This window comes from Xiphophorus hellerii, chromosome 20 (genome assembly GCF_003331165.1).
Source record: "Xiphophorus hellerii strain 12219 chromosome 20, Xiphophorus_hellerii-4.1, whole genome shotgun sequence".
Lineage (NCBI taxonomy): Eukaryota > Metazoa > Chordata > Actinopteri > Cyprinodontiformes > Poeciliidae > Xiphophorus > Xiphophorus hellerii.
The window spans coordinates 22,634,513-22,661,630 of NC_045691.1; the positions used below are offsets into that span (position 1 = coordinate 22,634,513).

Sequence of the window (27,118 nt, forward strand, 5' to 3'; positions counted from 1 at the left end):
TTCTGACAAACCTGAGCATTTTATTGCCTTGGAGACAAAATTTCCCGAGTGAAACTAAAGACGTCTGAAGCACCAAAGTTCAAAGCATAACCAATAACTCAAGATAGATGTTACTAAAAAACTTTATTATAGTCATTATCATAAAGACTTTACAAATATATCAAATATTTGTTATTCAGGTAGCATCGTCATGTCTCTGGATCTTCAGTGGCGTCAGGCTTTTGGGAGAACAGAAGGTCTGAGGAAATCAGAAACAAAGATTTAACCTGAGACGTTTCCTGATGTACAAGTATGGGAAATATAACAGCATAGCAAAAATAAAACCCTGTAAAATATAACAGCTATATTTAAGATTAAGATAACTAAACCAGTTACGTAGTTCTATATTGTAAACTCTTTGTAGTCATTTTTGCTCCCTGTGTGACTTATCCAGAATGATGTTTAATAACACATTTATAAGATAATATAAGCTTAAACTGTTGATATTTATGAAGAAAGGGAGAGGAACACACATTTCAGCTATAAATCTTTTATACTGTAAATTTAACACAAAGCTATACAGGCCAATTTCAGATTGAAAAATAAAAACAAGCAATTTTAAAATGAATGAAACATCAAGTCATCGTCTAATAAAAGCAAACACACATTATAAAATGTTGCTATATCCAGCTCTGATCAACAATGCAGTACAACTGTTGTTCATATCTACTATCAGTGTCTTCATGTTACTTAAATTTTCTGCACATACTGCATTAAAACCTAACTGGAAAACTGGCATAACTTGATATTTTTTTTTAAAATGTGGCACTAGGGACTGTTTTTATTGCATAAATGGTGTGAGTTTAGCAGTAGAGTGGGAGATGTCAGTTTTAGATGTAGGCCAAACATTATTTCCTTAAAAGCTAAATTGAACAAATTTTCACCAAAAAGGTAAAATAAATAAATATACAATTGAAGAATCTACATGTAGTGCAATGTTTTTGACCTACTTAGAGTTTATTTGATGGAAGAATGGTAGAGTAACTAGCCTTCATACAGCAAAGGATGATGGTAAAAATATTCCCTGTTCATTTGTGTTGGGAAACAAAAAGTTTAGAAAAATGTAAGTATTTTAAAAATAATATAGAAGTTACACACAGGAAACATGAGTGTAGTAATGTCCTGAATGTGTTATATTTCAATTAGCTGTCAGAGTCTTAAAGGCTTTGGATTATATAACAGACTTGCTGTACACATTAAAGAAAAGAGATATTACATATGACTAAAGATTCAGAGTGATTCTCACTCACCGGACTCTTTGTAATCTACACTTTTAAGGAAGAGGCCATGGGCTGGAGCCGCCACACCCTGAGGGAAGGCCAGTGTGTCCCGCGCATCCAAGATGTGTTTGACCTGGGACACGGACAGCAGCCCCTGGCCTGCAGCCACCAAGACTCCAGCCATCCTCCTCACCTGGATCACAACGACCACAGCTTCACTCTCAGGTTTACGTCAAACATCACTGCAGATATGTGATTGTTTTGGTTTTGATCCGACTCAGCCATCACCAGCAGAGGGCACCACTCACAATGAATTGGCGCAAAATCAGACGAGCACACATTAATGTATCAGGCATTTGAAAGAGATTAGAGCAACAAACCTGCTTATAGAGAAAAGATCGACTTTTAAAGGTCAGCTCCCAGAATTGTAGCTGTCTGTAAAAATAAAGTAGCATTAGCAGCAATACGCATAAAACCAGGTTTTTAAAAAATGTCTGTACTTAACCTAAATGACTGATTTAACAAAAACGATTTTTAGGTCTCATTTTTAATTATGTTAGGACAGATGTAATTATTCTAACAACCATGAGAGATGAGCAGGAAGACGGGAAACTAAAAACAGAAAAAGGTAAAAATAACCCATGTCAGACAATTCAGGCGCAACCCGCGTCTGCGTGGATGAGGCTCATGTGACATTCACCCAGACATCAGACAAAATTCAAGAGTCTATTGTTGCATGGATTTGTTTAAATGTCACGTCACGAATATGCCAGAAAGCCACAGGATTTTGAGCGAAGGCATACAAACTCCATTTCTGCATTAAAAATCAGAGCAACCTTTCTAGTTCTTCTTTTTTGTTTTGGTAAAGAAAGATACAAATAAACGAAGAGACATGTGGCAAGAATTGGGTCAAATGCAAATGTGACTCGCAGCTTACTGTCTGATTGCATTTGACAAATATTAAATATAGACCAACGTTCATTTAACAGGGCAGAAAGCAGTGTGTGCTAGACATCATTATTACACATATATTTAAACCAAAGTTACCAAAAAACAAACAAACAAACAAATAAAAGTTAAGAGTAGATCAGTATTTTTCTATTTAAGCTGGAAGTTGGACATCTGTTGTGACACAAGGAGATGAATGTGGGGAAAGTTGTAAAATACAGGCCTTTTTGAATTGCTGTTTTTGACCCAAATGACTGCAAAGAGTACCAGGAAAACTAATTAGAAAAATAAAGATATAAAACAACATTCATGCTGGGAGGCTGACACATATATCTTGGAAATATTAAGATAATATCGAGCTGCAGTTGATTTCTTTTAAATAATGATTGTGTGGAATGTAGCTCTAATGACACAGACAAGCTATTTTGTAAACATGCCTTATCATTGTGGTAGCATGAACATATTGACCCATAAATTGCAATTGAGACTTTTGCAAAAATTACAAGCAAAATATATAGATTTATATAATCGCTTTCATTAAAAAAAAAGAAAAGCAACACATATCCCTATTGCTGATCAAATACAGTTAATTTGTTACTTTTTTTGGTAACTTTGGTTTTATAAATTCTATTTATAACATATGAAGATTGAGTAGTAATTTTCTAAGACTTACTGTGCAGAATAATCCTTCTCCCTTCATAAATATGCCAGAGTAAAGTATAGAGCATACTTTATAGAGTAAAGTATAAAGAGCTGGTTAATTAGTCAGGCTGTCTGCTCTGGTAGCCAGGCTACAGTCAGCTGCTTCGCAGACATGCACCTTGTGGCTCTACAACTGTAATTTTAAAGCAACATTGTCTTAATAAGAATGATTGGAACATACCTGTTCAGATTTTGTGCAAGTGGAAGGAAGCCCACAGTCTTTCTTGTATGCACAGGAAAACTGTAGAAGATTTTTTCATCCAGCTGACTAGCAGTTTGCATCAACCTTTTAGTGCATTTGGAGTTTACATGTTAAATATGTAGTGCTCTGAAGAAGTATTTACATCCCTACAAATTTACTTTGTTTGTGCTTTTTTGTCACATTATAACATTTTCACATTAAACAAATTTTAATAAAGATGACCTAAGTAAATGTAAAAAGCAGTTTTCAAGTAAAATATAATTTATTAAAGGGAAAAAAAGTCTCAACCTGGAAAGCTTTGGGAAAAATGTAAATGGTCTGTTGGAGTTTGGCTCGTAGATGCAGATTTGTTTTTGGCTTTCTTCTTGAACAGCAGCCTCTCGTTTAGTGGGACACTTAAGTTTTTTTTTTTTTTTACTTTTGTTTCATATGACAATAGAAGCTTACAAGTAATAATCCTTACAATCTGCTCACTTTTATAACTTAGAAGGTTGAATTATTTCTCAGTCCGTTCAGCACAAGCCTCAGACAAACTTACCCTTTCGGTGAAAGCACTGCACAGACAGCACAAGGACTAAATGGAGAGTGGTTTACTTGTAAAATAAAATTAGATTAACTTCATAAAAATCAAGAACAAAACACCACCTTATTTTTAACTATCTACAGCCAGAGCCAACGAGTCCATCCCTTTTCACTGCCCTCTTTTAGGATAAAACCTTGAGGCCAACCTTTGACATTTCTTAATAATTTATCACTTAGTTTCGTTTTATTTTATCGCAGTTACTTAGAATAGTGACGGTCATAAAAAATGAACACTTAACTCGAATGCAGGCTTTCTAGACCAGTGTTGCCTCACATCAACCCCTAATTATAAAATATGCAAAAGACTTTAATTTCGTAGAAATGCAAGCATGCAAGCTTGACTGGAAGATGTGCCATGGACCTTTAACCCTGGAGGTCACTTCATGCTGGTGCACCACGTGTGTTGGGGGTTAGGGCATAAGAAATTACATTTATTCTAAGAAGCGCTAACCTACTTCTATAACGTGCGCCATATTTTCAGGATTAATAATTAATACTCATGGAAGTGTTATCTAGCATACAGAGCGACCCCCCATGGAAATGTAATCTCCCACAGCCCACGTGGCCCTCTCCATCTCTGCCATGGATTATACTGAATCCTCATTGTCTAAAGTACATAAACCTGCTTAATACATAATCACACACAGCTCCTTAATTAACACAAACAACATCTATTCCTGCTTGATCTAACAGCGGGGAACATCAGCTGTTTAAAAAGGCATTAAATAATACAGAGCGTAGCTGGAAAGTCAAGTCAGTCCAGTTATTAGCAGCTCAGCTAACAGTGTGGAAATCCAGGTCTTTGAGGCTGGAACGCCTGTTTTGCATCACCCTAATTTTTAGCACCCTCCACAGATTCTCTATCAGAATCAAGTTGGGACTTCAATGAAGTTGGCAATCTTTTTCAGAAAACATTTTTTTATCAGGAAATCATACAATGTAAATATTCTTACTGAGTATTGTGAGAAGCGTGTGAGTAGCAAAAAAATGCTCATTTTTTTTTACAAATGTTTACAAAGAGCTTTCATATACGTATTTATATATGAGGTCCTGTAAGTATATTAAAATTCAAAAGTAAAGTCCATCAACGCAAGAATTATATATTGACACGCTAAAGCTAAGCTGGGCACAACGTCTTGTTTTCCTGCCCACAATCCTACCTGTGAAAATGTGAATGTGCGAAGGAGCTTCCAGGCTGTATGGAAACCACATCCATCGTCTTCACAGGATTCTTAAAAGGCAAGTCAGAGTTCACTGCCCTGAAGCTGCTGAAATCATGAGTCCCAACCAGCAGTGCAGCGGCCTCATGCATGGCGTCTATATCCAGCTCTCTGAAACAAACAAAACATTTGATTTTAAACGCACAAATGACGCGACTCCCGGCAGGCCAGTTTCCCAAAATCAGCCCTTTTCTGGTGTTATTGGGATTCCTTCATGCTGACCTGAAAGCGACTTGTCTAAACAGCTAGGTCAGACTGAAGGGTTCACACTAAGTAAGAAGTATTTCTAGGCCTGCTTGTTCCAATTTCCCATGAACTTATATAATATTAACATTCTGAGGAACAAGGCCACGTGAGAGAGCAGAGGCATGTCGACGAGTGGCTCATTTCGAGCAGGGAGTGAGAGTGGGATCACGGCTTGGACTCTCCACAGCTTCACGTCACTGTGTAAATATGAGCTGACAGAGACGGGGATGGATGCAGCGAGGAGTGACTGAGCCATTAAAATCCTTAATGCAATCATTTAAAACCTCTGCCTTACAAAGAAATCTTAATTATTGACTCAATAAAGGAAAGAGTTTGGTACCAAAGAGTGAATGATATTGGATTACCATCGATTGTAGATTAATGTCCTGATATCTCTCTGCCCAGAGACTGATTCCAATAATTACAAGCAGGAGAAGGTTCCACTCCCATACCATCACACTGCCACTGCCAAAAATCCATTTGCAAAGAGGATTTGGAAAGTTCTTCAAGGCTGTGACTTACGTCCTCAACTCTGCTACTTAATGCACAATGCATTTAAAACAAGAGAGGAAAGCTGGGCCTGTGTACTTTAAGATTTATTGTCGAAAAGCTTTGTCAACATCAGAAGAAGCAAATTAAAAATGACAAAAACAGAAATCTGTACTTGCAAGAAAAACCCCATAGGTGCATCTTCAAGAAAGTTTGAGAAATACACGGTAAATAAAAAATAAGCTGCATTCATTTCTACTGAAAACCAGCTTGGGAAGTAAAGAACTAAAGCAATCTATCAGATATTTCTTGCAGTGGAAAAGCGGGTGTGATGACGCGGGAGAGGAGCGGCAGATCAAAGAGAAAACGAAGAGACGCTGCTGAGGCAGAGATGCTCAGGGGCAGAAAGACGAGATAAAGGCTGAACATGAGAGAGGGATAAAGAAGCAGACGACGGAGAGAGAAATTAGGGAAAAGGAGAATGAGAAGAGATTGAGGAACAAGTGAGGGATGGAGAAATGAAAAAAAAAGGAAAGTGAGTGAAAAAAAAGGAAACCTGGCTAAAATGCGTGGGTGTTGTTCAGCGTGTATAAGCCCGCAGCTTATCTTGCCCTACTTTTCCCTAAAAAAAAAAAAAAAAGTAAGAAGAGCAAACATACACTCTTTAAAACATTTTTCCTTCATGCTCCCTCGATGTAGTCACAGCCAGAAGAACATTGCCTATGCTTCAAAGCCCTAAACATTTTATCTCTTTGTACACGCTGTCTCTCCCTCTGCCTCCTTCTTGTTTGCTTTTGGTGTGTCAGCTTACATAAAACCTTCTCACAGTCCCTAATTTGTAGCTCCACCATTCCCAATTGGGGATTATTCATGCAATTAATATCCAGTTATTCTCTGTGAGCTCTGAGCTTACTGTGAAAAAAAAAATCATAGTCCAAGCTTTATTTCTCGTGATGCAGCACAGGAATGGAAAAACATGCAAATAATGGGTGAAACACAGCAAGCAAATAGTGATGGGATCACTCACGTGTTGCGGAGACTCCAGCACAGATTCCAGTCTGTGAGCGGGAGCAGAGTGTGGTGGGTGACGCCCAGCGCTATTCGGTAGATGTAGGTCCGAGACTGAGCACGATAACGGGCATGAAAGTCGTCAGGGACGCGGTTAGCATGGGTGACCCTTGAAAAACATAAGATCAGTATTGATTCTGAAAAGTTGGAAACGGCATGTCCATTAATTTAATCTGAAAAATGTCTTTCTTAACCCATTTCCATTCTCCTAGTAATAACAATTCAAGCTAATTCCAATTTCTCTTTAAAGTCTATGAAATTGGATTATGTAAGAACTATCACAATGTTTTTTTTCTTCGTATTCCTGAGCTTAATCATTTACATCAGAAGCAGAAGCAACGCCTCAGCGTGTGTGAGAGAACTGCTATAAAACCAATCATTATCATAAAAAAAAGACAAAATGATTCCAGGTTTGCCATTTGGTGTTTTTATATCCTATATTAGTGATTATCCTGGTCATCAACTCAAACAACAGTCTCTTTTGTGAACTCAAGAAAGAAATTCAACCTTTACCTCAGCTCTGATATTTCCAAAAAACTTGCAGCCGTTCTAAATCCAGTATGTTCCTCATCTCAGAAAGATAAAAGAAGCATCTTGTGAGCTGTATTCTGTACAATCTTCCTGTTATCTGCAAAAACGTAATGCTCTCTCTTGCTTCCTCACAGCCTGAAGTAGTCACATACAAGTTTTGTGTGGTAAAAAAATATTGTTTGTTTCTAAATGGCTTCTTTGATTTAAGTGCTTCCTCTTGACTTGTTTTTGAAACATGTGGTAGCTCTTTATATGCCGTGTTTTCTCTGATTGGAAAGGTTTTGGATTTTTGAGTTTGCCTGGTCTCCACCGGTTAGAGAGCGATCAAACTGAATGTTGCCCAAATCAGTGATGCACTCATTCAACACCAAACAGACATTCAGATAGGCAGCTGCTTATTTCCAGCAGTCAGTGGGCAAGAGACATGGTACACCCTAGACAGGTTGCCAGCCAATCACCGGGCTACATAGAGACAACAGAACAATCAATCAAATACACTTATGCCCAAGAATGATTCAGAAAGATCAATGAACCCGACAGTTATGATTTTAGACTGGGAGGAAGTCAGAGCACTGGGAGCAAAAGGGAGAACATGCAAACTCCATGCAGGAAGACTCAGGCCAGGATTCAAAGCACTTTCTTGCTGCCAGGCAACAGTGCGACCAACTGTGTCACTATGCAACTGTGTAAAGTAATAACTGAGTAAAAATCAGGTTAAGGTCATGGACATATACTGTGATGGATTATCTTGTAGTCCCTTAATATCTTGATGGTTTATTTAAAAATGTTTCTAACACTTAATCACTGGATTAAAACAAAACCTGAAGTGAGTTTGAGCTACAGAAATTAAAACCAGGAATACATATCGACTACTAAAAAGGTCTGATGGGTGCATTGCAGATAAATTTAGTAGAGTTCACCACTACTAGGGCTAAAGTGACAAACAGTATTCTTCAGGGTTAAGTCGTGAACTTGATAAAGGGCTGCAGCAAACTGTAGCACCATGAGAGTGACTGAATGTGACACATCAATACCCTTACAGTTGGTTCACACAGATTTGTGTCTGCAGTGCAGTCAGTCTGATGGTGTACATGTTTAGTGAGTGCTAGATGATGTGGGAGACATGTAGCAGTCCCATTTAAGCATGCTCAAGCACGCAAAGGTATGACAACAATGACAATAAGAAATTCACGCTTGTGTAGGGGTGTGTGCGCGTAGAATCTGAAAAACTAGGTTACACTACCAGGGGAGGAGATTTGAGTGTGGCACACAGCAGAGAAAACCCTTGTGTATGCCTCTGCCAGCGCCTCCGATGTGAAGTGACGGCTTTTGCCCCCTCCCCACTTACCCACCACACACCCAGATCAAATTTTCATACAGTGTACAAAAGGTGGCTGCACAAATTTGGGAAAATGGGGCATTGTTTGTTGTGGCACCAGTCCATCTATGAGAAAACAGTCATTAACCTGGGCCTTTACATAGACCATTCCGTCAGGACATTTTCTCTTTTACAGTGTGCAGTCTATGTTTAATTCTCATCTTGGCTCTGCATCCCTGGAGGCGGCAGACCAAAGCTGTGAGCCAGCGTTGTTGTGGAAGATGTCTTTATTTCGGTTACAGGCTCCCTTTGCAGCAAAAACGAATAGTGATGGTGATGAGAGACTTTATTCAGGCTTATTTCTAATGTGACGCAAAACAAAAACATACATGATGCTGATTTAGTCATACATCTATGGAAACAAGAGCATATTTATACTGTATATTCCCATTAAGCCAGATGAAAGCATCCTTGTGAGTGTGTGGAAGTGTGTGTGTGTGTCTGTTAATGGATGGCACAGCCCTAACAGCGGAGCTGGGATAATCCTTTCCAACCTTTTCTCTACAGGTTTAAGGATTAGCAGTATGCAGGGAGCTTCCCTTCCATCCTTCAGCACTTCTATGTGCGTTTGCCAGTTTGGGTTTCACACCATCTGTCCTCACAGGTCTGACCCTTCAAGACAATCTCTCCTTGTTAATATCCACATCTTTGTTGATCCAGCTTTCTCCATTGTTTTTATTTTCAGCTTTTTTTTATTGTAAAAAAAGCTGAAAATAATACAAAGCCACTTATCTAATCATGCATAGCTGTAGTGCGTCTTTTGTGAGCACTTAAAAGATCTGAATAGTGCAGAGATCCCTAATGAAGAGATTAAGATGAGGAAACTGGGAGCACCAGAATGGGGAAAAAAGATTTTATTGTTTATTAATAATACTAACACTTACAACAAGACAATAACCTAAAGTGTACAGACAGAATGGGCCAATCAACGTCCACACCTGAATCCGTCCACATCCAAACAAGTGGCAAAACTTAAAAGTGTATTCTCACAGATGCTCTAGATCCAGTCTGACTGACATTAAGCTATTTTGAAAACTGGAATGTGCAACATTTTCAGTCTAGATGTGCAAAGCTAGTAGAGATACAGATATACCATCAAAAGACTTGCACCAGTAGCAGCAGGAAAAAGTAGTTCTACACAGTATTGACTTAGGATGGCTAAATACAAATGCAAGCCACACTTTCAGATAAACTATTTGGAAAATCATGCATCATTTTCAGTCTGCTGCACAGCAGTGCAGTTGCATTGCAGCAAGAAGGTCCTGGGTTCTTTCTGTGCAGGGTTTCCATGTTCTCTGTGCATCCATGGGTTCTCTCTGGGTACTCCAGCTTGCTACAACAGTCCACAAACATGACTTGTAGGTTAACTGGTCTCTCTAAGTTGCCCTAAGGAGAGTGTGTTTATTTATAGTTGTTTGTCCTGTGTGTCTTTGTGTTGCCCAGTGTCAATTACTGCAGATGGTAAACTCTTTATTATGTTATTTTGATGAAAACATGTTCTCAGGAAAAACATTCACTTTTCTCTACCATAAATTTGGCTCTGTTACAAATAATTTTAATTTTGCATCTGTTCATTTCAACATATGTTAATGTGTCAGAAGTGATGAGGGTTTACAAACTACTTTCTTTTTTGAATCAAAAGGAGTTGTCAAGATGAGCAACAAAGGTTACAGACAGTATCGGAGCAAAAGAAATGGAATGACAGAAGAAAAATCTGCTTGAGAAATGAGTGAAAGGTTTCCAAAAATCAATAAATTAAAACATAACTTCTTCAAGGAAGACTTATTATACAAGCTTATGCAACGATAGTCTTGTACCAAGAGCAGTGCATGCTTTTTAGAAAATGTTCACTGTGAGATTAACAGAAATGTTAAATCAAATGACAAAGAAAATCTGGTAATGAAAGAAACGAGTGGCTGAACACTTGCACGCATCTCATTAACCACTGCCAATTTTGAAGGGTTTTCAGATTACAGCTCACTCATCCCATTTGATTTTGAATTTATTGTTTGTCACTTTACATATGTATGATGAGCTTTAACATGAAGCCTGACTCACCTGATTTGCTGTTCCTTGATGTGAAAATTGAGAGCTTTAACCAGAACGTCCTCAGTGAAAGGAGGCTTGTCGTCTTTGCGCTGGAGGTCAAAGTGAGCCGAGTTCGAGAGGGCGTGGACACCTGTATCTGTCCTGCTGGACACCGACAGAGACACTGGGTTGACTGGTCTCAGTCTCTTAATTGCTTCCTGCACAAAGACAGGAAAAAATGCAAAGCTTTCAGTGCATACAAAATGTAGAAAAAGCCTTGAAAAAGTGTGAAGGGCTCTTAATCAAGATTATTTAAAAAAAATTAAAATCTAGATTATGTGCTAGCAGGTGATTATCACAGTGTAAGAATCTTGAGTTCCATGTTTTATGGTATTCGTGCAAAAATGAAAAACAACAACATATAAAATTATCTAAATTTTTTAAAACAGAAAGGTAACAGTTTCCATTCTAATAATTTCTATTTGTTCCAGTTATGACAACTGGAATGCTTAGCAGGTTGCAGACACTGTTTTTAATTAAAAAAAAAAAAAATAATTATATATATATATATATGCAGTACAGACCAAAAGTCTGTACTGACCAGAAGTTTGTACACACCTTCTCATTGAATTCAATGAGAAGGTGTGTCCAAAATTTTGGTCTGTACTGTATATATATATATATATATATATATATATATATATATATATATATATATATATATATATTTAATTAAGCACTGCTTGTGCTGGCATCTTTTTTTTGTATACAGCACTTATTGTTTGTAAAGTGCTTTACAAATAAAGCTGCATGGTGGAGTATAAATAAGTAAAACTTACCTCCAAGTGCTCCTGGACCCCCGACTGACCCAGCTGGTGTGGCGGTACTTTTACTACTCCCCTGTAAAAATGTAGAGAAGTAGTAAATAAATGATTGCTATTATAATGTAACCCTTGCGCCGCACACTGACCTGTATTTCGTCCCAATGTACTGAAAAAAGATGAGGTAACGTGCCCAGTTGTGCATTGTGTTATGAGAAATCTTCGTTCACAAGTTACCACTTGTTAGTAAAACTACAAAGATGCGATAAAAACCCATTTCACGTTCATGTTTACAGCAAGAACGTAAGCGCTGACTGTCCTCTCGTATGGAGCACATGCAGTAACAGAAATCAGTGATAGAACCGTATTTGTAGTCCGGAAGTGCAGTAGTAATGCCGCTTACAGTCAATAATACCCAGGTCTCCTTCTCTTTTAGTAAATCAAAATAAAAGAGCAAGGTTGAGTGTATTTACAATAAATAGTCTTTTTAACATAAAAGTTTTAACATAAAAGGCAAAAACGCTTCGTGTCACCTTCACACTGGCGGGTAACATTTAAAGATTTGGCATCAGCATTTTAGCACATGCGACAAAAAACAACTGCTAATTTAAATGTTAACCATCGACAAACCCTCTTCCTTCCTAAACACAAGCATGAAATCACGTCATGTTCAATAAAAGGAAGCGCGTCTGGTCGCTTATTGATGACGTCATAGAGAATGGAGAAAAAAAAGGTGTCAGCTGCAAGCCAACCTTCATTGAAAGCAATGAACCCAGAGAGCATAGATGTCAGAGATATGTCAAGTGCAAGTGATCAAAAGAGAGTCATTCAATCGATCAAATGATTTTCAGGATCAAATGATCAAAAAGTGCAGGAAAAGAGACAATGAGAAGGTTTGGTTTATGCTGATTTCTTTTTGAGCTGTTTTATTAAGTGTAAACTTGACAGGTTAATATCTGTATTATTATTATTATTGTTGTTGTTATTATTATTATTATTAATTTATATATATATTTGCAGATACTGAAGCTTGAATTCAATCTCAATCATTTACAAAGGTAATTTGAATTACGAAGCCTCATTTACACCTGAATATACAGAAGCTGTGAATAGTCAGGTTGGAAACACCAATCTGGTATGTAAAACACAATAAATGTTGGCAAAATCTTTTAAAATTATGATATTAATTAGTTTCATATTTTGTACCACTTTTACTTAGTAGTCAGAATCTATAATAATAATAATAATAATTATTATTATTATTATTTTTGTATTATTAATAATAAAGGTTCTACCTTTCCACCACGACTCCTGCCATCCTTGTTAGGGTAGGTTGTATCTGTTGGACTCTCTCCCCTCCTCTTTCAGGCTCTGTGTTGCGGCTACGCCCCTCTCCCTCCTCGGCAGCGGCAGCAGCAGTGTAGTAGTATCTCCGCCTGCCGCGCCGCGCCGCGCATTGCTTCAGCTCGCATTTTGTGTCACGGTGCCACCGGGCGAGAAGCGACACACTGCTGCTGCTGCTGCGCGTCAGGGGGGGATATACCCGTCACCATCCTTTACGGTCAAGGCGACATCCCTCCGTGGGCAATGACATTTGCAAATTGAAGTGGGAATACAAGATCACAACAGCAAAAATGACGGTGGACTTTGAAGAATGTATAAAAGATTCGCCCAGATTCAGGTAAGACTCCACATCACAGGGTACATCTCAGCGGTGCGCAAAAAAAAGGCGCACCTTCTTTTGTATGACTGAGTTAAAAAAAAAAAAAATCATATCACGCGTGGTTGTTTTTGTTGTTGTTTTTTTTTTAAATGTAGTGCTTTCAAGAATTAGAATGAAAGGATGCCTCTCACATGTGCAACAATAAGATGGCGTTTCTTCTGTCCATATGTCTGTTTCCTATGTGTCCTTCTGATCAGATTTTCAGGCCTTGGCTGAAAACGTCAAAATAAGACTATGCAGAATTCATATTAACTTATGATGTGTTTGTTGGAATGCTCTTAGTGGCTGTGGTGTCTTCTGTGGTCTGTTGTTTGAATGTGGGCAAATTAGCTCAGAATTTATGAGAACGTAAATTCTCATAAATGGCCAGACACAGACAGGATCCATGTTGCTTACACGCAAAATCAAATTGCAGTGACCCTCCTTCAGCCTGTACATAATGCTGTGATATGTGGGACTCATTCATTGTGACAGCATGAGCAGATCCTGCTGTGTGAGAGTGTTGCAGCGTGGTATACGGTGTGGGTGCAGTCCTTTCGTCTTGTTCATGCTGAAGGTTGCGGTCAGAAACTGTGTTAAGTCTGGACTGATTGAAGGAAGGGTAGATGCTCTGGCAGCGGCAGCACTGGCGGCCAGGCTGAAAGAGGCAGCGGGAATGGAGCTCATCTAGCAGCCAGGCACACATCCAGATGTTCACCTCCATCACTCCCAGCTGTCTCAATCCACGTGCCAGTCTGTGGGGTCCAGCGAGGAAAATGTGGAGAACCGAGCAGGCCATGTAGCTCCAGTTTATCCCCAGATACATCTGTTCTTCCTGAAAAGATTTTTTTCGAATCACACTGTTTTGTTGCATTTTTCCCTCCATCTTTTATCTCTGCAGATCAGCGTCTGCTGCCAGTTTGCTGTCTTGATCTCCAGCAATTGTTTCTACTTGCTTTCTCGTTTTGTGACTTGTAATCTATAGAGCAAATTACGGAGGCAGATGTCCAACCTGCTGCTTCAGTCTTTCTTGAGTGTTTATGGATGACTCAGACAGCAGTTCAAGGAAAGAAGCAGAGCACTTCCTTGTTTTCCCCGCTACTGCTGTACTTTCCCATATTCTTGTGAAGAGAGTATTTGGAAAATTCCACAAAAGCCAAAGGAAACCGATGTGGTTGCTTCACTGGATCACAGTAGCATGTACAGTACCATAATTATAATGAAGTTGGTGAGCAATCTGACATCGTTTACATTTATGAGACCTTAAATAAGTAATATGGTAATAAAATACAATAATTTGGCCCTATTATAAAGTTAAATCCTGGTTTTGATTTATTTTTTATGATGTAATGATTGTTCACCTGATAAAGCAAGAGAGTCTTATGATTCCAGTTTCCTGTTTTTGACTGAATATCCACTTTAAAACACTGCAGTGCTGGCAAACGTCACTTTTTCAGATTTTGTCATGGTGCAACCAAAAACAGTTATGAATTTTTCTGCTTTTGTTGTGATTGACCAACACAAAGTAGAGCATAACAGTGAAGAGTAAGGACAATCTTGCATGGTTTTCAGATTTTTTGCTAATAAAAATCTGAGAAGCATTTGTAATCGGCCCCTTTTACTCTAATACCCTGGAACAAAATCCTTCTCGGTTTTCAAAAGTCACATCTGTAAAAGCCTGTTCCAGTTTTTTTTCAGTGTAAAAGCAGCTGTTCTGTGAAGGCCTTACAGATTTATTAGAGAAAGCGAGAAAACAAGAAAAGCTTAACAGAGACTAAGGAACACATGAGACAGATCAGAAAAAGTTGTGAATAAGTTTAAAGCAGAGTTAGGTTATAAAAAAAAAAAATCGCCCAAGTTTTGGTGAAATCAAGATTATAGAGTTTAGTTCAGTTCATCATCTAAATATGAAAAGATTATGGCACAACTGCCAAAACAGGCCTGTCCACATAAACCAACAAATAATTAGAGAATTATAGAACTCTTTGAGTTGATCTATCGCATAAAAACCGGTAAAGTTTGTAGTCATAATGTGACAAAATTAGAAAAAGTTCAAGAGGTTTGAATATTTTTTCAAGGTGCTGTATGCAAGTCTGGAAAAACAAATCAGGCTGTGAGCTATATCAAGACTCACAGCCTTGATAAAAAAATATATTTTTTTTCATATCTTGTGCAGATATGAAAAAAAAAAACCCAGCTTCCAAAGAAAAATGCTTCACTTGTTAGATGTCAGGATGTTGTGGTTCAACACGTACAGTCCGAAACCAGAATTGTCCAAATAGCGTCTTTAGTTGAACAAATACCTTGGGAAGTAAGTTCAGTGAGAGTGAAGAAACTCTGGACCATTAAGAGTTTAAACTCGGCCGTAAAATGGTTTCACAAAATCTCCATAATCCCAGAAAAAAAAAAAAATCTTTTAATCTTTTTAAAAGGAATACTTGTTCTAAAAACAGCAGCCGGCCTGTTTTTAAGTGCTGCGTGACACAACCAGGTAAATAAAGTCAGCTGCTGCAAAACTTTCTATTATATTTATAGAATTTTTTTTTTACTCGCATCCAACTTTCTTCTTTCTCCTTTTGTCTCGTTGTGTCACTCTGGGGAAACGCGAAATTAAAGAAGCCGAGAACCGGTCCTGTCTGTCTTCCTCCTCGTGAAGTTTAAAGAGCTGCACCCTGATGCTGCAGGTCTGAACTTGTATGTGTGCAGTAGTTGTGTGTGCAGAACGAGAAGATGACTTAGGAGCATTTTAGTTAGGACTGCGTACTCATAACAGACATCTTTTTGTTCCTGTTTTCTTTATTGTGCCATGCCCCTTATTCAGCAGTCATCCGCTGCATTCATTCTGTTTTGAAAAGATTCCCTCGAACTGTGTCCCTCAGTTCTGTCGTCACCAAACCATTGTAATATGATTTTGCTTGAGATACCCAGAAGTTTAGCACTACGCTTTTAAGAGTAGGCCGTCCATGTGCTTCAGTAAACTCATAAATGCATGAGACAAATTTTGTCTCGGCTATCACTGTAAGCACAGAATGGCTGTAGAGTGGGCAACACAAACAGGACTGTCCTCATATTTTGGGCTCCAGCTAAAATACAGCAGCGATACTTCCGTAGAGCGTTTCTGTAAAGCATAATTATACCGACAAGAACAAGCGGCATTATATAATGTGTCGACTGAGCCATTCACAGTTAAAATTGGGACATTTCATTGACTGAATCTTTGTGATGAGTCTATTAATACGCACATGGTGGGTGGGAGCTGTAGCCGACCAGCAGCTGCCGAAAGACAGACAACTGAGAGCTGGGGAAAGGAGGGCAGGAGATTTAAGAATGAAGGAGGAGAAGGGCTGCAGAGACAAGAGAATCAGTTTTTGTGTCATTTCTTTTCTGTCGCTTTCCGATCCAAAAGAAGTGTCAGGGGAGAGTCACTCTGCAGCATGCTCTACATTTATTGGCACTCCTGGCAAAAAAAGGGACTACTTTTTAGAACAAAGACAAAATTATTACAGATAACGTTCGTAGCGGTCTTTAGCATTTTGTATTAGCATTTAAAATAGTTGGCGTGGCTAGCAGTACTCCAATATAGTGTCTGTTTGTACTCTTTAGGGAATATAGATTGTTAACACATGACGTTTCCGAAAGGCTGCCAATATTTCCAAATTTCAGCATATTTTTATGATAGAGAGAGAGAGTTGAGAGAGGTTGAAAGCTCAAGAGAATAAAACGGAGAACTCTAGCTGGATTCTTCATAGTCTTCCTGTTATCTGCTCAAAGTCTTGCTCTCACAGTCTGAATGAACAGCGGTTTTGGTTCCTTTTAGTTTCTTACATCAGTTTTTTCCGGCTTTCTTTTCAAGAATCTTTTTGATACTGTTGTTGACTTGTATGGTGTTTTCTTTATAACCTTGTACTTTTATGTTTTTATTATGTAAAGCACCTTGAACTGCCTTGCTGCTGAAAGGTGCTATACAAGTAAACTTTGATTTGATTTTTCGATTGATATAATAAATAGCTAACTTACTGTGTTCTTCTCTCAGAGACCAAAGAAGTGTGCATTTCTTTCTGCGTTACCTGAAATAATAGTTTTAAGGCAGATATGTGTGCTACATCACAAGCTGGGAAATGGGTATTTTCTTTAACTTTATATAATTAAATTGCTAAAAATAGCTGAAAAAATGACAAACAAAGCTGTTAAGTCTTCATATTAGTCGTAGTAGTGTATTATAGTACTGATCTTATACTACAGTTCTACATTTTACCACACCTTGTTATAGAACTTGAGCAAAATGTCTAAATTGTGGTACTTTGATAAAAATGATATTATTTTAAGATTTTTTTTAACTTTTTACCCTGGATGCCAATAGATATTATATAATTACGTTAAATGTAGTAGATTTAGTCATTTTTTTAAAAATCCAGTCAGTAATAACAGCATGTGTGTGTAGGTGTGTTGGGCCATCTGTGTTGAATGGTTACTGAAAACAAATTGAGAAGCTGAACGTGGGACAGCAGCTGCCGACTCCTGCTAGGTGTTGTTTAGTTTACTGTGTGTACAGCTGACAGTTTACAGATCTTAACAACAAACTATAACTTTCAGCTCGTCTCTGCCCGTTTTCTTGGGCCTTTAAATAGGACCCAGTTGGTATTAAGCTTAAGGTTGGTGATGAAAATATTACTTTTGGAATAGCTTGAATAATTGAATGCCTTCATATTGTTTAGTAAATGATAGTAATTAAAAAAAATTCAGTTTGTATGACTCACCACTGGATTATGCTTGGCTAAAGACTTAACTGTGTCTTGTAAAAAGAAGCCATTTGGGTGGTTTTATGTGAGATTTTCTCCATTACTTTAATATTACATCTCCCTTTAGTGGCATATTAAAGCGCCTTTAAATGTCTGTCTGCTAGCCTGGTTTCTTTTAAGTGTCTGGATATTTATTTCCTACCTGCATCATTATCACCATCACCTCAAATCTTTCTTCTTCACACATTCTGTCTCCCTGCCGGTCTGATTTAGTGGATCCTTTTTTTTTTTTTGGTCAGCTGTGTGTGAAGTGTGTAAAATATACATCCTGCTGTGTTTTCCAAGCAGGGGCAGGAAAGTGGGTCTGCCATTTCCAAAGCGTGACCACTGGCATTGGCAGGGATGGAGAGTACCTGTCCATTAGTCTCACTGAGGGAGGGAGACAGAATGAGACTCGTATCTGTTCACACACAGCTGCTAGCGGCGTGCGCCGGTGGGAGAGGTTTGAAATTGGAGGGCACAGGATCGTCCTTGCATTTATTGGCGCCGAGAAAGCGCATCGACATGTTGAATTTGATTAAAGTTGTCCAAAGGACCTTGGCCGGACTGTGTGTTTGTGAATGTGGAGCAGACGTCCTCCAGAGCAGCATGTGAACCTTTAAACTTCAGCAGCATTAGATCCTGTCTGCAGCATCGGTGGCTTGTCAAAATGTTTAGACAGATTCCAAACCACTCCCATTAAGATGATAATGTCATGATACTCTTTCCCGAGCACTTCTGGTAATGCACCCATGCACGCAGCAGATGTGCACACATAGTGCTGAATATGCGCCTGGCTGGTTTCCTGCAGTCAGTAATGCTCCGCATGTAGAAGTTCCTGATTTATATTAAAGTCTCTGTTTGTTATGGCAAAATCATTTTCATTGAAGGTAGAGGAAGGAAGGCTGTGTTAAAGCCCAGATCTGGTCCCATACACACACAGAATCTATTTCAGCAGGTTTAATTCCAGAGTACTCAATATGTAATATTATGGCAAAGCTTTAAGCTGACTTTCATGACAAATGTGTTTTTTAAGCTGGTCAGGTTTGACTCAGATGCTGCATAGAGTGTCAACTAGAATAATAAATGAATGGATTTGAGGATTTAGACAAAGTATTTAGACCACTGACTGGCTGAACTATTTATAGTAATTTTTTTTACTGTTTACTGTTGCACTGCACAAATGTTTCAAACAACCCCTATTTACTTTACAATATCTCCCTAAAACCATTTAAGGTGGATTTCTGTTCAATTCCAGCACCTGTAAAAAGCAAAATCTGATGACATAGGCTGCAGTATGATACATTTTCAGGTTCAACATACTTTTTGATGTGCCAAACACATTATTTTATTTTAGTTTTTTTCATAAAGGCACGCTGCCATGCATGTTTTAGGCTTTTCTTCGCTTCAGCCCATGTGATTCCAATTGACAGGTGTTTGCTAAACTGCAGTCACCTGAATCACACGTGGTAAAGCAGGGAAGCCTCTGAAGCGAGCATTCCTCGAAGACCAGGACTGGAAAGCACTGTCATAGATTAATTTTACAGTTTTTATTATACTTCAAAAAATGTGCAGGTGATAAATATTGTCTTTGAATAATTACAACTTTTTAAATAGCAGTTTTAAAATCGGCATTGTCTGGACCACCAGGAGCAACATGTATGGCAGCTTAGAGACCTTAACTCATTTTATTGATAAGGTTTTACTTAAGAGATAACATAGATGTGCTGCCCCATAAATACTGTATCAATTTTCCCAGCACCCATACATTCACATAAATATTTCAGCTCCCATTGAGAGTGTAAAAGTCTAAGCTTTAGTGGAGAGTTTCATCGCTTCACGTCAGGAGCATGAAAAATTATTCCTGTAAAGGATTTTAAAAAATGCACGTCCTGCAGGTTCCCTGCAAAATTTCTTCTAAAAATTCCTAGCTTCTCCACACTCAACGTTCAAAGGAGCCCTCGCTCCTTTATGCCAATTTTAAAACATTAAAAACCCTCACTGTGAGTTCACTTTGAATTTATAGCAGATATTTTTAAGGTGAACTAAATACTCAGAAGGAAGTAAGGACGGAAAGAAGGAAGCAAAGTCCATAGGTAGGTTCAGATTATTATTCAAATTGTTAAAAAAAATAAAAACGTTTTATTAAATGGATGGTTGCATATCTCAAGCGTACCCTTAAGAATGTCCCCATGTGATTTGAGGCAAAAATGAGCAGGAAGTAGACGAAAGATTCTTCACACATCTTTCTCATGAAGACTCTTTTCTCCAGCTGTGGTTTGTGTGGTGGTTAAAGCATTTGTTTACTTTGAAGCAGAGAGTGCACAGATTACAGCTGTGCTCACAAACCTGGGTTTCCTGCTTGGGATTCTGCTTTCATCTCAGGGATACAGCGTGCTCACTGAGATGCCTGATACCATAATTTAAAAATGTAAAATGTATTTACATTATTCAGTAGTGAGTAGTTGCTTTATCTAGTTTGTGTTCCTGTCCTCTTTGTCCCTGCTGTTCATTCCTTTACCTCCATTTCTCGGCCAACATATAGGTTGTCATGTCCATGAGAGAGCATCGCTCCAGCACGTGGGCCGTCCCTCTGAATGCATGCTGCAGCAGATTTTCTTCCACCCTGCTGCATGTAATGGCAGAGGGGGCTTGGTGTGGTAGCCGTGTATAAAACAAGATTATCTGACACTGATTAAATCAAGAAAGCAGCCTACACAACCTATTAAAGCTCACACACTATCAGCTTCTTAAACCCAATAACTTCAGTGTAGTTTTTCTATCCATACTCTGCAGGAATGCAGGGTTTGATGTACTGTAATTTTCAAATTCTGATTATGCAGAATAATATTCTCTTCTGTCATTCTGCACTGTGTAGAGTGCCCACATATATTAATGTGGAATTAGAAGGTTAATAAGTTACTTGAAATTACTACCTACCCAGTCAGCCAGCCTGGTTAAGGCTGCAAACTAGTTTTAAAATACAGCTACCTTAATAAGAGTGACGGGTGGTCCTCCTGTTTCCACATCAGGCAATGTTTTTTTTCCAAACAACTTGTTGAAGAAACACTCATTAGCTTTTTTCAGCTATCTGTAGTACAGCTCTTCGTTATTTTATACATCATGCAGTCCAAGAAAACTCATTTCATCACTTTCTGTAAAAACAGAAAATTCAACCTTTTTTTTACAAAAAGAATGCATGTGTTGACACATATAACCAGTCCAGAGATAGCTAGCCCAGCATTTGACTTAACAGTATTCAACAAACTTATGCATATCTTCAAGTTGTGCTTTTTACTTATTTCCCGATTATTATTGATGCTCGAAAGGCTAATTTAGTCCCAGACGTCTGAATTCTTTCCTGCTGTGTAGAAAGTAACATGAGCAACCAAAAGCTTATTTAATGTGGTGTGTTTTCTTCTTTTAATGGTCCTCTGTGGTATTTCATAAAATAAGATGACAATAGAACTTCAATTTTGTTTTTGTCTTTTTTATTGTCTTAGTGTTTTTATGTGTGATTTTGAAGTGTTAGGTGGGGCACATGTCCTACTGGCCCTGCCAGTTCTGCATGTAACAATCGTATTGATCTTTAGTAGCAGTCTGTTTACTCAGCCTGCTCTCACTAAGAAACACTGAATGCTTTGTAACCTTCAAATGTATGCTAATCCCATTAAATATACCCTTATTTAAGACTAATACTGAATCTAGAAAATGTTTTTTACTCAGAAATTTTCACCAGGTTTTACAATTAACATCAAAGAAAGATATTTCAAATGAGTTTGTAATGGATTTTATATGAACCTGGTGAAAAATAAAGCCAATTGAATAACTTTCATTCTCTGTTATTTACATTCATCCATCTGCTCTTTCAGAAAATTTTAACAAAATTTCAGCAGTTAGGAAAATTTGAGATTCAAATAAAATCTTGATACTAAATTGCCCACATTTTTCTTTCTTAATGCTGACACAATCAGCTTTTACACTGGATTTTTTTTTGTCTGATCCAACTAGTGGTGGGGCACGCTTAAAATTGTTCATCGAGGTAATTGTAGGGTTAATTAACCAATTTAAAATTGGTGCCAAATATATTGATTAACTAACGTGTCAGTTTGACAACAAAGATATTTATTGCTTTTAACTAATTGAACGTTATTGAGCCATTCAGTTGGTGCAAAGTGTTGTAACCATTCAGCTTTGAAGTGTTTCAGGAACACCTGATCACTCATGTAACTTCTTTGAAAAAAATACTTCATTAGAAATATTAACTGTGAACGGCTAACATTAACAATGGTTACGTCTCTGCTTGCTGTTTTGCAATGAGATGGTATTTTAGGCCTGAATAGTTCCAGTAATACACCAACTCGTTTTTGCAGAACTTGCACACATCAAAAGCATTCCATCAAATCATTTTCTTGACGCAAACCTTGCCATATGAGGAAAAATGTGATTAATTGTGTTAACATTTATGTAATTAATTAATCTACATTAACATGGTAAAGTCCCAGCCCTATTTCAAACCCATATTTTTGCTTATATTTTGGGTTGGTCCCATGCCTTTGTACTATAGGTGATGAATCTTTGCTGACAAATCTTTTCTTGAGTTTCACAGAGACGAAGCCTTCAAAACATAAGTTTGAGCTCGGTAGAGTTCACACCCCCATGTAGATGTAATGAAATCACATCATGATTTCATTACATCATTACAGGGAGAGGTATCTACAGGACCAGACACAGTTGTAATTAATAAAACTGTCACATAGACTATTAAGACATACTTGGATAAACCTTTTTAGATATGGTTGAATGTATACATACATGCATAAAGTTAATATACCTTAATGAATTTCTCGTCATGTTATGCATGGTGAAAAGATCAGTGAGTTGACAGTCTTAGTTTTAGTTATCAAAATAACTTCATTAAAGATGAACTCAGAATTGGGGTTATTTGTAAGAAAATATAGAACTTTTACTGCGGTGTATTTTAGCTAGTTTTGGTGTGGGTACACAATTATGCTAGTTTTTAAGCAATATAAATACAACCCAGCCTGAATAATAATCATGGACCCATTTGGTGTTTTTGATTCTGGTCTACAGTATTTAGTAACAGGCATTTCTCTTTTGATATCAATGTGACTTAATGGCGAGAGATGCACTTAGACCTAATTTGGACTAGTTTAAGCTTGACCAGTGACCTCATGTTTCCAATTGTTTTACGATCAGTTAATTCAACATAGTTTAGCAGTTACCAGGTTTTGGTAACATCAACACTGAAGTGTGAATGCACCTACTGAGTAAAGAAGACTCGATTTTAGATCATTTAGTGTCAGCCACTTCTGAAGAAGAGTATCAACTGTGGGAAACGGACTGGAGGAAAAAAATCATAGCCTGCAGATCATTACACTTATAACTTTACAAAAACTGAAATCAAGAATACATTTTGGACTTTTGGTCCATCTCTAGTAGCATACTTTTAGTTCCTTTTCTCTAAAAAGACATGTGTAAGCCACAAGTGGCTTGTCATTTATTCACAGTGCGGGGATTAGCTGGTGCTGACAAGCCCTTCTCACAATACAAAAAAAAAACTGGTTTGGTTCTAAAAGGCCAAAAAACAAAAAGAGAAAGTATGAGATCCTTTGTTCCTATATCCTTGTTGCTACTGACTGAGGGATCTATGTACCCGTCACTTTTCACATTTGCCTCGTTTAGCTGAAAAGATTGTACTTTATATGGATTATAGAAGGATGTTTATAAGAGGGAGGAAGCCTGAGAAGGAAAGATGGGGTAAATAATAAATAAATAAAATAAAAAGAATCAGAGGAGTGGACCATGAAGGCCAATCGGGCCAGGAGAAGGATTAATTGCCTTTAAAGCTATTCCCTTGATATATTTTGCAAATTATTATGCTCTTTGCATCACAAACTACATTATTTATGGTGCATGTCCACCTAAACGTGCAGGAGAAGAAGATATTTGTCTTGTTATATGGAAGGTGCCGCTCTTTTAGGTGACCAATAAAGAAGTCCTGCGCCCCACTCTGACTCACTTCATGTGAAATAGACAGAAGGAATCGTGTGCGCTGACTCTTGCTCGCGCACATCTGGGATCCACCTAGTCATCTGGTTCAGATTTAGCCCAACTTTCTCTGCCTTTGTGTTTCCCTGAACACTTCTAATTTGCATGAACCACAATTTTCTGTTATTTTTCATCTTTAATGTGTTGTTTGTTCTTCCTGTTTACTCATCCACTCCTTGGCGCTTCTGCGTCCTCCTCCACCCACGTTCCTTTTGCCTTCAACGGTATTTGGTGCCATATTTGGAGGAGGCTAAACCAATTTGCGTCAGATTTTCTGGACCAGCGACATGAGCTTTGAGGGTGTTTACTAAACACCGCCGTTAACTGACTTCTTTTGGGTTTTTGTGATTTACTTCATCTTCTTTGTTTGTTTTTTTTTTTTCCTCTGCTATCCTTGCTTTTCTGTGTTACAACATCCATCACTGAATGTTTCATGATGGGCTGCTGATGCAGGCGATTGTTTGGCAGCCCACCAGACCTGATCCTCGCTGAATCCAGACACTCCTGCAGCGCTTAACCTAAAATGCCATTGACAAGCTTATCTTCTTCAGAGACACAAGAGGAGACAGCAATGCTGATTGCACTCTTAGAAACTGACGGATTCCCAGTCACAATCCTTCTCCTGTTATCCAGCCTTTAGATCTCTACGGAATTCTCCGAACCCAAAGGAAAACATTCCCATCTGCTATGTCAGCAGTCCCACACTTTCTTGGATCCATCTCTCCCACCCCCTCATAGTCCCTCACACATGCATCCGCTCAAATGAAAAAACACAAAAATCGGAGTGCTTCCTCTCGTTTATTGGATGGATTTCCCACTGCGTACAACTGGAAGAAATCAGAAGAGCAGAACCGCAGTCACGGCTCGATAATGGACATTATGTCTGGGAGCAGGAAGGAAGGATGGCCATGTTAAATATACATATTAAGGCACGGCTGTGGTATAACAGGAATTACAGCGTGTAATCGCACACACATATGGGAGTGTGGAGCAGACAGATGTAGCGAGCTGAACAGGAAGCTTCTTTGGCTATGCCAGTGCTCGTTTTAAATGCCACATGAAACAAGCAGAACTAGAAATTTCACAGTGAAGGCAACTTGTGGTTTGTTTTGCATCAGAGGCTAATAATCTGAATAAAGGCATTACTTTCACTGCAGTGCATACGAGAAAGGGTTTCTGGGACCTTTCAAGGTTGGAGTGAACAGAGAGAGGAATTGGGTCCTCACCTACCACACTGACCAGTAGCTAAAAGAAATGGACATGTGTGACATGTTATGTTTATACTCCAAGGAAACTGAAAGTTAGATGTTTATAGAAACTTATAGAAGTATTTCCCCTCATTTACAGAGTTCTTCTGCTTTTGCTGCTTTGTCACGCTTACATCAGATCATCCAACGGATGCTAATATTAGACAAGGTTAACTTCAGTAAATACAAAATGCAGCCTTCAAATGATGGTTTTATTTATTAATGGCAAAAACAAAAGCCAAATTAACTGGGCCTTGTCTGAAAAACTAATTGTAAATCATAAATTGATAGATTAACCAATTTTTTTTTTCTTGCGGGATGGGGGGATGAGTTTAACTTCACTAGCCACATCCAGATATAGCCTCAAAGAGCTCAAAGAGCAACACTTTCAGTCCCAAACAATGCAAATGTGAGAATAAATGAGAAGTAAAATGATTGACATTTATCAATCTGTAATAGCTGACAAAGCTACTTCCAAGATTTAGGGATTGCAATGTACCACAATTTATCCACAAATTAGGAAAACATGGAACATGTGAACCTTCCCAGCAATGGTCGGCCTCCTGAATGAACCCAAAACAACATCTGAAGCACTGCGGGCCTCACTTGGCTCTGTAAAAGTCAGTGAACATAATTTAACATGATAAAAAAAGTCTCTTCCTCAGCCAAAACTGCTAACGAAAGCCCATTTCACATTTGCCAAAGAAACTTGATAATCCCAAAGAACAAGGTACTGTAAGTCTTTTTCAACAGAAATACTCCCAAATATCACAATCTGTATTCAAAACGTTGAATATTTCTCACTTTAACTATTATTTTTGTATATAGTGCATTTAATAGACGAACTGATGTATTTTCTGTACGTTGAAGACAAAATTATTCGGTACTCAGTTTTGGCTTCAGTTCTCAGCTTGAATATTGCCTCAAGCAACAACTGTCATAAAACTTTCCCCTTGCTGTCTCAAAATATTCTCTATCAGCGTGTGAAAAGTCACTCATCTGTCACAAAGTAAAATATCTCCAGTCTACCCTATGGTGGATCATAATCACATTTTTAACTGTGTGCGAAACCATACCTACAATCTGTCATCAATAATTTCATTAAGTTTTCTTTTCACTGATTGCACTGAAGTTTTCAGTTCACCCAAGTATGCGTGTACCTTAAGACATAAAATTGTCTTGTTTTGGCTGTAGAAATAGTATGATTTATAGAAAAAATGGAAAAATAACTATAACCTGGTCCATTTTCTAAAAAATACAAATGTTGTTGCTTTACTCAAGTTAGTCACACTATGGTATTTTATCCGATCAGGAATTTCGGAGTTTCCTGGGATGGTGGTCATCAGCAAACTCTTTAGTCATTACCAAATAATACACATATGCAGTGAATACTTATAACTGGCCCTAGTCCAAGTCAAGTACAACAAATTGTGGTTTTATTTTGTATTTTTCAAACAATTTTTCTTTTCAGCTTTAATTTTATATTTATGTGAGGTTCTACAACCACTGGTATTCACTGGTTTAATGGTAGGCTTCATGTTGGTCTGGATGACCCTGAAAAGTATGACACTGTAGAGCTAATTTGTCCTTTTTCCCATCAATAAATATCATAAAGAAGAAAACCACACAAGTACATGCACTGCAAACCAATTCCAACGCAGCATTTGGAGCTGGTTTATTATGATAGCAGTTAAATCATTTTAAAGTCTTTATTTGCAATATTGTGTGACACTTGCGTGCAATAAGAGCCCCGCATATATTCATAAACTGTACATCAGTATTCCACATTAAACCAAACCAGACTTAAAGCCACTTTTTGGCCGGGCATGCCGTGGTGGCGTAGGG

The 27,118-nt window shown here is 38.0% G+C and overlaps 2 protein-coding genes across 6 annotated transcripts in view; one reads left to right on the forward strand and one right to left on the reverse strand.

The window, feature by feature from the left end:
• Positions 1–104: 104 nt before the first annotated feature.
• Positions 105–12,172, reverse strand: pusl1 (pseudouridine synthase like 1). Its single transcript, XM_032549586.1, has 8 exons — positions 11,624–12,172; positions 11,493–11,553; positions 10,684–10,871; positions 6,676–6,825; positions 4,854–5,024; positions 1,640–1,694; positions 1,290–1,452; positions 105–238 (listed from the first exon to the last, which is right to left on the reverse strand). Exons 1-8 carry the CDS (start codon positions 11,677–11,679, stop codon positions 189–191), a joined length of 894 nt encoding a protein of 297 aa, XP_032405477.1. The 5' UTR covers positions 11,680–12,172; the 3' UTR covers positions 105–188.
• A 722-nt stretch (positions 12,173–12,894) lies between these two features.
• The window catches only part of LOC116710476 (arf-GAP with coiled-coil, ANK repeat and PH domain-containing protein 3-like), a 58,046-nt gene continuing 43,822 nt past the window's right edge, over positions 12,895–27,118 (forward strand). For 3 of the 5 annotated variants that reach the window (XM_032549545.1, XM_032549548.1, XM_032549549.1), the window contains exon 1: positions 12,896–13,155. In XM_032549545.1, the coding sequence (XP_032405436.1) occupies positions 13,109–13,155 (47 nt within the window). In that variant the 5' untranslated portion in view covers positions 12,896–13,108. Of the gene's footprint in view, positions 13,156–27,118 lie in introns of all 5 variants that reach the window. The other 2 variants (XM_032549544.1, XM_032549546.1) reach the window with 1 other exon arrangement.